Below are 12,256 nucleotides of genomic sequence, written 5' to 3' on the forward strand. Positions count from 1 at the left end.
CCATACAAGATAATTCAAATCAATTTACAAATAATCAATCTTTATCTTATAAAACAAGTAATTATCTTAAATTGACAATTATCCATTAATTTGATTTGGATATCAATTACCATAACAAAAATTTGATTTATAATTTGAAAAAACAATTTATGGTGATCATCCAAAGCAAGTCAAGGCAAAAAATTCGGAATCCAGCAAACAGCTGTGCTCACGTCGTGACCTTCTCTGCTCATGTCGTGAGTTTGGTCTAAAACAAAAAATCGAATTTTATAGGTATGAAAAATAAACTCTGCATCAAATAGATTAGAATAAACATCCTAGGCTTTGATACCACTTATGGGTTTTGAGCAGAACAACATTCTTATGGTGTTTATGTAAACCCTAATGCTTGGATCTAGTTTTTCTAATTGTACATGCATAATTGTCCAGGACTTGCAAAACCCTAATCTAGCATATCACAAAAATCGAAATCATGTCTAATAAACTAGTTAGAAGGTTACCTTGATTGTTGCTTGTAGGACTTGAGCCTTTGAGAACCTTAGCACCTTAAATGTTGTGCCTCTAATAGATCACAAACACCAAAACAATTTGAGAAGGCAAGAGAGAGAGGGGAGAGGTAATTTTTGGATCTATGAACTCTTCTTAGGGTTGTGGTAGCCAAAAATTATATGCCTAGGGGTTCCTTTTATAGTTTAGGAATTAGGGTTTTAGTCCAAGATCTCATCCAGTTGCTTAGGCTCTAAGAAACCCATAAGAATCTTCCAGAAACCCTCCTTAGATGAAATCTTATCGGCTATCCATAAGGATTTGGTCCACTCCCTATCTTTAGGGTTTCCTCAGCCCAAAATCCAACTATCTTATAACTGCAATTCCAGTCCCCTTAGTTTAATTAATCTCTTTTGACCACGAAATTAATTCTTAATCAATTCTGATCAATATTAATTAAACAAATATGATTTCTCCTTTAATATATATTTATATAATATATTAATAAACCCTAATAACCTATTTCTCTGTTATTCATCCAGTCAAGTTGCTTTGGTGAAGGCAACCCAAAAGGACCATGCTACAACCGGGTCAAGTACATACCAAATATAATTATGGACTTAGACACTAATCCAACAATTGTTATGCACGTTGGGCTAGGCTTATTTTCATGTTGGGATAGGCCCATTGGTATAGATGTTGGGTTGGGCCTCTTTATACGTTGGGCTAGGCCCTTAGATATATAGGGTCGGGCCCGTTATGATGGGATGGTCCCAATGCATGGGCTAGGCCCGTTGATATGTATGATATGTGGTATTTTGGGGAGTTGACTAAGCCTTGTGCTTAGGGTTTGTGGTTTAAACATTTTTTAGGTACATCCAGTTCCAGAGGGAAGGGTTCGGTTTGACTACACAACATTACCCAATGGCTTTTTCTACACTGATTACTAATGTTTTACTATGATGTTTAAAAACATACATTTTACTCTGATTGGTTTTGGATCAAATTTTCTTATGGATTTAATGATTTGAAAATGAAAAATTTACTACTATTTTTGGGATGTTACACATCGAACAACCTCCGTTATTAACGATGAATGCAATTACCAAACAATTGAAAATGGATTGAAAAACAAAACCCAATAATTTTACATACTGGTGAATAAGGCCCACATGAAAAAGACACATAGAGAACTATGAAGCTGATCAGTAGATTGACAACTACTTATCCTTGACCATAGATAGCGATCCATATTGCAAGTTATCCACACTCTATATACCTGATACACAACTTGAGCGACCCAAATGTGTCCTTACATAATACTTGGCGTTCTTGAAAGGAATTACTGGAAATAGCAAATTACTTTCCAGACAACTGTCTGATGCAAGGGCAACTTTTACATTCCTAAAGACGTAAACCTGAAGACATCTTGTTTTGTACCCATAGTTTGACCATTTCTTGAGCTCTCCCCTACCCATGAAGTAATTAAATGAATCCTTGAGGGACGTGAGAAAGGTATTGGATTAGGTGTCTAAGCCCATAACTATAATTGGTATGTGTTTGATTTGACAGTAGCATGGTCCTTTTGGGTTGCCTTCACTCTTGCAACTTGACATGATGACTTTTAGAGAGAAGTTGAATTTATTGTTTGGAATAATAAATTCATATAAATGATTTATTAATATGTTATGAAAATAATATATTAAAATTAGAAATCATGTTGTTTAAATAATATTTAATCAGAAATTAATTTTGGGATTAAAGGAATTAATTAAAAGTACAACGACTGTTTTGCAAATCATTGATAGTTGTGAAATTAGGCTCTTGAACTCCTTGGATAGGAGTGGACGAAAATTATAGGATGGCCCTATAAGTTTTCGTCCAAGACTTGTCAATAGGGAGTCCATGGGCTGCTTAGGCCTAAAACAGGAAATTAGGGTTTCCAACTGAAAATCTTAGCTTTCGGACTAAGCAACCTACAATATATAAAGAGGCACAACCTTGGGATTTTTGGCCACTCTTGATTAACCCTAGCCTAGCCAAAATTCTGAAGTATTTCTTCCTCTCTCTCCTTTCATCCTCTTGCAAAGAGTTTTTGTAAACCATTAGAGGTGTCCCATTTGAGGCACTTGCTTTCAAGAGTCAAAGATCTTCAAGGTTTTCTTATTATTACTACATAACAAGTAAGGTAAACATCTAAACCCTATTATAGTGTAATTTTCAAATTATATACTAGGTTCTAGGGTTTTGCCTTGGAATTCAAATTTGCATGTTCAACTAGTGAAAACCTAGATCCAAAGCAATCAGGGTTGCATGAACACACAGGTTTGTTGTTATGATCAAAACCCAACATTGGTATCAGAGCCTAGGATGTTTTTCAGTTGAATTTGATGCATATGTGAATTGTCCAAAGGAGGAGGGAAAAAATTCGTCAATCGGTTCATAGAACTTGACGAGTTGACTCGTCAGATCCCTGATTTTTCGATTTTCATATCTTGATTTGATTAGGATAATTACCTTAATTTGTTTTTACTGCTTAAAATTGAATTTTCTAAAAAGGTAATGGTATATCCTTATCAAAAGAAATGATTTGATCAAATTTCTAGATAAAGAAAAATATCAAATTATTAATTAATTTATTTAAAATTTGATATAGTATTTTTGTATAGTTTTAAAAATACATCCTATGGTTTTACAATTTAAAATTTAATTAAATAGTTTAAATTTGAAATCTTAAATTTAAGAACCATAGTATTTTAAAAGGTTTAAAGTATGCCCTTATGGATGTTGTTAATAAGTTAATTAAATGTTTAATTAGAAGATAATTAATAAATCCATAAAAAGGTTTAAAATTTAAGCAAGTTAAAAGTTGAATTTATTAAAATATCAAACCCCTAGTATTTTAAAAGTTTTAAATACACTTTTATACTATATATATAATTAAAGGTTTAATATATATTATATGTATAAGACTAAGTCAGTCTTGCCGTTCATAGGCCTCATTCACAAAGCTGGTCTATAATGGGTGTTTAAGGAAGCGACCTGTAAAATGACCACCATTGGGTATCCATTCTTACCCACTGCACCCTTGACTAGTGGAGGGTCGTTAGCCGAACGCGTAGGATAGGACACTAAACTATCATTAAAAAAATAATGACATAAAGTAATTAAAGCTTTTCTAAAATCCCATTCTCCGTTACTTTAGGAAAAATGTGAATTTGATGCTAACCCATGAAATTGCACATTGCACTTTATTGGTCGTTAGTGGAGTGTGTGTGGTTAACCGACACACTAATATGGGACCAATATTGTTGGCAATGGGTGTCTCGTAAATTATCATTGATCAATGGAGCGTGCGTGGTTAACCGAAACATTGATTAGGTGATAAATGACATCGAGAGTACCAAGCTAATTTGCATGGTTATTCACATCTCGTTTGTGATCCTTGGCATCCCAGTCACAAAGTGAGAGCATAATCGAGATTAAAAATGCCATTGAATAGTTCAATGAATCTCAAAAGATCTAGGAGTTTCATTTGATTGAAACTGGTAAGTGCTTACCTACCTAAAATAGATTTGAATTTGATTACGGCATCCCTCTTCGGAATTCAAATCAAAAATATAGATCCTAGCCTTAATTTAAATTTTGGATTAATAATTAAAGATTAAATAAATCAACTTACTTGAATTCTTTTCTCTCTTTATAGATGTCAAGTTTTGAAAACTATGGTCTTCCTGGAAATGGTTTTCCTTCTCCTTCTGAAGATGATCTTCCACAAGTTGATCAAGGTGAAAGAGTCTTCCCTTCTTCAAATGGTAGAACTGGAAATCATACTTCTCCAACTCTTCCTCCACCTCCTCCAATGATTCACCCCGACCCACGTTTTCGTCAAACTAAAAAGTTCAAGATTACTCAAGCCGTATTGGCATGGGAATGATGGTGGTGTTGCAAAAAGTCTAAAACTTTCCAACTACTACATACAAGAGGAATCCTAGAACCAAACATGAATTTAAAATACTATAGGAGTATTTTATGGCGCTATAACACTAGAACAACAACATTTAGGCCTCGATAGTTATATAAACTAATAGTCGGGAAATGCCTTCTTACAAGAATCAATCATGTGAACACAAATGACCCTTGTTGGTAGGTGTATAATTGCTAAGTGCATACGTTAGGGTTATATATAATTAAGATTATATAGACTTAGAATTTGTGATTTCGCTTGACTTCCTGTTCCTTGTTTGGTTGTGGACTTAGAGTAGTATCAATTATTTGAAGGTCTATTTGATCTTGGTTATATATAATTTGTATAAACTATGTGATTATAGGGGGCCCGGTATGAGTCACACTATACAGAATTTATTACAAGTGTTGCTATAAATTTCATAAATTAAAATTGCGATTGTTTACTTATATTAGTAGACTTCTATTGTAAATCGCTTAATATAACACTATAAAAGTCAGGATATGATGCGTTTAGGACTAAGATATATCTTGTTCAATATCACCTGACTCATAACTACTATAGAGGACTTCTCATCACTTCCTCTTTAAACCTTATAAAGAAAGATGCCGCCACGTAAATCAAACAGGAGTTTCAACAACACTCCACCAACTCCACCACCGCCACCACCTCTGCAGTCTGACCCTACTGTTTTCCAAGTAGTAGTGGCAGCCACCATGACATAAATTAATGCAAGTGGTGCTAGTGTGGCGGGTAATGGTGCCAATAACTCTAATCTTGGAGAAAGTCTATGACACCCAAGGGAGTGTTCCTATAAATACTTTACGAATGCTAAAGCCAAATCCTTTGATGGCACTAGAGGTGTCATTGCTCTAACACGCTGGCTCGAGAAGACAAAATCAGTGTTTGAAATCCGTACGTGACCTGAAGCTAGCAAAGTGAAATTTGCAGCATGTACTTTCATAGACAAAGCCCTCTCTTGGTGGAACAATTATGTCAAGTCGTTGTCTCTCCCAGTAGCCAATGCCATGATCTGGGAAGACTTAAAGGTCCTAATGCTAGTAAAATACTGCCCGAGGGGCGAAGTGAAAAAGCTAGAACAAGAACTCCAGGGTGTTACGATGAAGCACTCCGACATTGCAGCTTACACTGTTAGGTTTAGTGGCCTGGCTATTCTATGTCCCGAGATGGTCACCCCAGAAAGTAAGAAAGTGGAAAGGTACATCTGGGGATTATCTCCTCAGATGCAAGGAAATGTGATAGATGTAACCCACTTACTTTCAATAGTGCCAATTGTCTGGCACAAACACTCGTGGTGTTGGATTAGGTGTCTTAGCCCATAGCTATAACTGGTATGTACTTGACCCGATAGTAGCATGGTCCTTTTGGTTTGCCTTTAACATAACAATTTGATAGGATGGATTTTTGAGAAAGAGGTTATTTGTGATTTATTAATATATTATATGGATAATATATTAATTGAGAAATCATATTATTTAATTTGTATTGATCAAGAATTAATTCGGAATTAATTTAGTGATCAAAAGACTGATTAAATTAACGCGGACTGATTAGGTAAATCAGTAATACTTATAGATTGGGCTAATGATCCATGTTGATTACGGATGGACTAAATCTATGTGAGAGTCCATGAAGACTTAGTCCAAAGGGCCTATCATATGGATTATTGGATTGATTAAGGCCTAATCATGTGAATTAGGGTCTCCAAGATGAAACTCTAGGGATTCCACACTATAAATACTAACCCTTGCACTCCCAAAATCGACACTTGTGTTCCAAGAGGTTACCTTAGCCGTTTGGTGCCTCCTAAACTCTCTCTCATATTCCTCCATTTTGCTTTTGGTGTTTGTGACTTATTAGAGGTATCACATTTGAGGTACTAAGCTCTTGAAATGCCAAGAACTACAAGCTACAACTAAGAGGTATTCATCAAATTAGATTTTGTGTTGTAAATCTCCAATTGTATGCTAGTTAGGGTTTATGCTTTGGATGAAATAAAATTGCAAGTATAACTTGAGAAAACTTTGATCCAAAGCATTAGGGTTGTATGTGCACCATAGGATTGTTATAGTGCTCAAAACCCATCAGTGGTATCAGAGCCATGTTGTTTTCTGTTATATTGATGCAATTTTATTGTTTTCAAAGCTGAAAAAGTTTCATTTTTTTTCCTCTGACAGCTGGAGTCGACGAGTCCCATGAGTGAACTCGATGAGTTGGATCATCTGCTGATGAACTCGGTGAGTCCATGCCCTGACTCGACGAGTTGGACCATCAGTTGGCATATTTTTCGAGTTTTTGGCCCGATTTGGATTAAGAGAATTTCCACAAACAGTTTAGACTGATAAAATTCAATTTTCTCTGATAAGGTAATGATTATGCTCATCCAATTGAATGATGATTGTCAAATTTTAAGATAATTACTTGATTTTGTGAAAAGTTAATTATTTGTAGAATTTGATTTGAATCATCTTGCTATATGAAATTAGATTAAGTCAATTTTGTGATATAGATAAATCATATGATTAATTTAATTGTTTTCAAATTGATCCAAGAGAGGTTTTGAAAAGTTTCAAAACTTGCCCTCAAGTTTTGGAATTTAAAATATGATTAAAAGTTTTAATTGTGAAATATCAAATTATAAACCCTAGTATTTTAATGTTTAAAATACATCCTTTTGGTTTCATAATTTAAATTCAGAATTAAAAGGTTTTAATTATGGCTTTGTTGATAATTAGTTAAAAGATTAATTAAAAGAGTATTAATAAATCCATAATAGAATGGTTTACAATTTTAATTGAATTAAAGTCTAATTTATTTAAAAGATTAAACCTCCTAGTATTTTAAAGGTTTAAAATACACCCTTATACTATATAAAATTAGAAGTCTAATATATTATATATATGTATAAGTTAAAAGTCAGTCTTACCGTTAGTAGGCCTCATTTATGGAACATGATAAACAATAGGTTTTGAAAGAGCTATAATAGCAGACACATGAGTTCCCTCCTCTAGCAAATTCTGCATGTGAAGATCCTTCAAAGCATGTTTGCAGAGCCTAATGATCAATGTTGGAGTGTTTTTCCTCTATTGATGATATACCACATTTTGCAGTTCGCCTACCCTTCCGTTAAAGAGAGAAATACCATATTTTCACCCCTCAATAAATTAGAATATTCTGAAAAGACCAATCTTATATGAAATACTAAAAAGTTGCAGATCTAAAGTGAAATAATGGAAGAAAGAGGGATGCTTAGTTTAGGTTAGGACCTGTGCAAGGTCTTCAGACTCAGATTCAGATTTTATGCTAATACGACCACCATATGGAATTAGTTAAAGAGTCGTCCCTTCGACCGCCATTGTAGTCGATATTATATTACCAAAGAGAAACAAAATAAGTTTGGTTTAACAATTTGGGAAACATGGGGAAATGGAGAGAGCAATGGAAAAATGGAGATAATAGTCCTTGATCCAAAGAGGTCATTTGTGAAAATAAAAATAAAAATAAAAATAAAAATAAAATTGAGAGAGAAAAGTTAGAGGAAGGCGATTATGAGAAGGCAGAGTCTTCAAAATTTTTGGGGATTTCTCTTCCCCCCCCCCCCCCCCCCCCCCCCCCCCCCCCCAACTAGCTATTAACGAGGGAGGACACATGTTCCTGAAAAAATTATAAAATGATGACCAATTCTAGGACATGCAAAAATGTATGTCGTAAATGCTTTAAATTTTATAAGTGATGACATTTTTTACGATACCTACTTTTGCATGTCGTAAATCTAGTGCGTGTCTTAGTTCATGAGTCATTAAAGGCCTTTATTATAGTAATGGGAGGTCATTGTTGTCATTTCTTTATGTACTGCTTGCGTATTTGAGAAGATTTATACAATGGACGTTTGCACCCTTGAAACCCACCATCCCCTGGACGTTTTTTTTTTGAGTTTTCCCTTCATCATAATCACCAACTTTAGGTATATAAATGTATTTGGGTTGTTCTAAGCAAGAAACAGGACGACGAGATCAACCTATGCACCACTTTTCTGATTGACGTACCAGTGGCACATTAATTTGTATCTGTGGGACACGCGCTCACACAAGCTCACTGAACCAAGTTATACTGGTTCGCATTTGCAGAATCCTTCCCACCTGCATGTACAAGAGAAAACCTTGATGCTTTAAGTCTTATAATTCTTTGAAACCTTTCTAATAACCGCTTAGCATTTTAATAATGTTTATGGTTTGAAATTAGTGCCTAAAATCGAAAAAAAAAATCCTATTTTTAGAATTTGGTTAAAATACAAGCTGGCATGATGCTTCTAGATAGTCTTTCTCAATAAGAAGAGTCTTTGTAAATAATACAAGGAAAAATTCTTCTGAAATGCTCAAATAACACAACGCTTATTAACTACAAAATCCAAAGCCGACTGCACTTTTGTCTTTCGTCTAATACTTCATTTGTATCTCTAAAAAGTAAAAACAAAGTTAAGAATCAAAATCAATAGTCTGAATTTGAAATTTTCCTCACCCTTAATTAAAGAATCTTTTTTTTATTTATATATTTTCTTTTTTCTTCTATATATATAAAATACTTAAATGCATAGTTTAGTAGCTGGTATTCGTTGTAACGACATCTACTTAATAATATGTTGACTTACTTCTATCTCCTATATATATATATATACACATACACACACCGATATACACACAAGGATATTTTGCGTTGTGTTGTACGTACTGAGACAATATGCTGAAGTTCAACTTAAAGCTTCAACATCCCATTAATCCATGGCTCTATATTTTCCTAACTTCAGTTCTGTTCGAGCTTATATGCTGCGAAGTCGGCACAGCTAGCATGTACAATCCACCATACACACGTAAGCTTATATCTTATTCATCACAATACATGTATAATATTTAAGAAAAACGTGCATGTATCTGATAGCTTGATCATGATTTGTTTCTGATTTTTGTACAATGAACTTACAGCCTCGGCCTGTTATGGAAACGATGCTTCTCAATTTCCGTCCAGTAACTTGTTTGCAGCCGCCGGAGAGGGTATATGGGATAACGGTGCTGCATGTGGGCGGCAGTATCTGGTAAGGTGTATAAGTGCCACCATACCGCGAACATGCATTCCTGGTCAAACAATTCAAGTCAGGATCATCGATCGAGCACAAACTTCGGTTTCTCGGTCTACAAGGGCCGGCACAACCATGGTTCTTTCAGATACTGCTTTTGGCACAATCGCAAATCAAATACAGTTCATCAACATTGAATTTCAACAGTAAGTTTTCATTTTCATCTCTCTTGATATTCCAAAATGTGGTAACTAATTAAAGAGGTATTGGAAAGTTGAAAGATGCATATCGAAATATGCTTCGAGAAGGAAATATGAGATATAAAAGAAGAGTGACGTCTCTTGAAATGAAGAGATAGACTTCGATTCTTTAATAGTGTTTTTATATTCCTAGCTAACATATCGGATAATGAGATAAGCATATTGAAAAGTCATCGATTTTCTCTGTCATAAAATATCTCATGTATACGTACATAATATAAGCCGACCCGTTTCACACATATATATAATTAATTTATATATAGCATATTCCTGCAATTTTATTTTTAGCTTTTTGTAAAGGGCACTCCTTTTTAAAATCATTCATGCTTATTATTGTTTAAACCTTCTTTCGTTTACATATATAATATAAAGAAAACTAAACTTCATTTAATTTTTAAAATACAAAATGTAACTATATCACACATACACATTCATATCATAAAACCATTGTTGCTTTGAAATGCGTTGCCATTTTGAGTATATTTATAAAAACAATAGTTTATAAACCAATAATTAAAACGCCACAATATATATGAACAAACCTTTATTTAAAATAAATGGATTTTCAAACGCTCACAAAAGTTGTTACAAATTCAGGGCTGTAGGTTTATTTAAGCTTACAAGTTGATAAAAATAATTAAAAAACTCATGTTTATAAACCTGAAGATGTAACAAAAATATTCATGCTTAAATTGTAACAATAATTAAAACAATTTGCCATGCCTTCAAAATGATATTTTAGTCACCAACTATTCTTAATTCCATATTTGGTGATTCCGGATTTCATTGTCCATCAAAGATCACTAAACTCTTTTTGTTGTATTCATTATACTATTATGAGAGACAGGGGATAGGATATATATATATATATATATATATATATATATATATATATATATATATATATATATATATATATATATATATATATATATATATATATATCGGGAATAATGTGGTTACATAAAAGCTTAAAAAAACTTCGGGACCCCGCCATAATATATATGCACAAAAGTATCAGGGTAGATACATCGAGCAGTTGAGTAATAATGTACAAGTTTGACGATGCATATATACTAAAATAGATACATTGAGATGGTAAGAGGCATCATATATACATGTAACAATGCATACTAAAATATGCTTCGAGAAAAAAATATTGAACAATGCGTTTCTAGAAAAGAAGATATAGAATCCGATTATCATATGTGATTTTATCCCAGATATCTGATAGTGTAATATATGGAGAATATTACATAGTGTAGGTGTGCATTTTGGTGTTGTTAGTTTTATATCGTTTACCATATGTGATTTTTTATATATAATTAAAACTAATTATACTTTATGTAAAAAAACACACACACATGCATGCATGCGCGCGCGCATATATATATATATATATATATATATATATATATATATATATATATATATATATATATATATATATATATATATATATATATATATATATAAACTTTATGTTTTAAAAGAATAAACCATAGTTTTATGTTAGGTCGCGTCGGTGATTTTTGTCTACAAAATCTATAATTTCCACCCTTTTGGCGCGCATAAGTAGTAAAATCATACAAAAGAAGTTGCAAGTATTTACACTACCATGGCTACACCTAAACTTTACTTATTATGGTTACACCAAAACTTTACTTATTATTCCCATGTGCATGTCCCATTTGTTTTGTTATATTTTATTCTAAATACTCAACTTTCAATATCCATATCTCATTCATTCAATTTCGGTTTTGGACACAATTATATCGTTTCGTAGCTCTCACGGATGAGAACATAACTCTTAAGAATTAATAATATAGACAATATATATTTATATTTAACAGTGTCCAAAGTTTGATAAGTATACATAATTTTTATTAAACTTTCCAACAATTTCCTTGTAATTTTATGAAAACAATGATTTATACACGAAAAAGAAAGAAACACCGTGTATAGAAGGGTTATAAAACAGTTATATTGCGATAAATTAACTTGAGACTTTTTAAATTTACCCAGGGACGTTCCAACCAAGCGAATAAGTGATACCCATAACGAAAAGATCTCATTTATGAATATTCATGCATGTTGTTGCTATCAAGAAAAGCGATAAGCAATTGTGTCAAAGATTAGGTTTTTAATTGCATATGTTGATGGGAATTTCTATGTTTCACATGCAGGGTATGAATATTGGGGCTATGCCATTGGTCGTCGGCCGCAATGCAATATTTATCCATATTTAATGAGCAACATGACCTTTTCTTATACGTACGTATCCATTTTTGTATTCTAGAACCATTATTAGGAGAGAAAAGTCAAATACTATTGACAAATATAAGTTGACCTTTTATATATAACAGTTGTTTGACTTTTTCCATCCACTTCCGCATACAGATATAAACATTTGATAATAAAATAGATTAAGTAAAAGTGTAAAACATTAAA

General features: G+C 33.0%; 1 protein-coding gene across 1 annotated transcript; it reads left to right on the plus strand.

Annotated features, from left to right (window-relative positions):
• Window positions 1-9,163: 9,163 nt before the first annotated feature.
• On the plus strand, window positions 9,164-12,185 carry LOC111907988 (EG45-like domain containing protein 2). Its single transcript, XM_023903799.2, has 3 exons — window positions 9,164-9,341; window positions 9,454-9,751; window positions 11,992-12,185. Exons 1-3 carry the CDS (start codon window positions 9,212-9,214, stop codon window positions 11,996-11,998), a joined length of 435 nt encoding a protein of 144 aa, XP_023759567.1. The 5' UTR covers window positions 9,164-9,211; the 3' UTR covers window positions 11,999-12,185.
• The last annotated feature ends 71 nt before the right edge of the window (window positions 12,186-12,256 follow it).

Source organism: Lactuca sativa, chromosome 5 (assembly GCF_002870075.4).
Source record: "Lactuca sativa cultivar Salinas chromosome 5, Lsat_Salinas_v11, whole genome shotgun sequence".
Taxonomy (NCBI): domain Eukaryota; kingdom Viridiplantae; phylum Streptophyta; class Magnoliopsida; order Asterales; family Asteraceae; genus Lactuca; species Lactuca sativa.

Excerpts from the sequence above, each read along its gene's own strand:
- LOC111907988 (XM_023903799.2), top strand. The coding sequence starts at position 9,212 with ATGCTGAAGTTCAACTTAAAGCTTCAACATCCCATTAATCCATGGCTC. Across the intron at positions 9,342-9,453 it reads GTACAATCCACCATACACAC|CCTCGGCCTGTTATGGAAAC; the intron begins GTAAGCTTATAT and ends ATGAACTTACAG.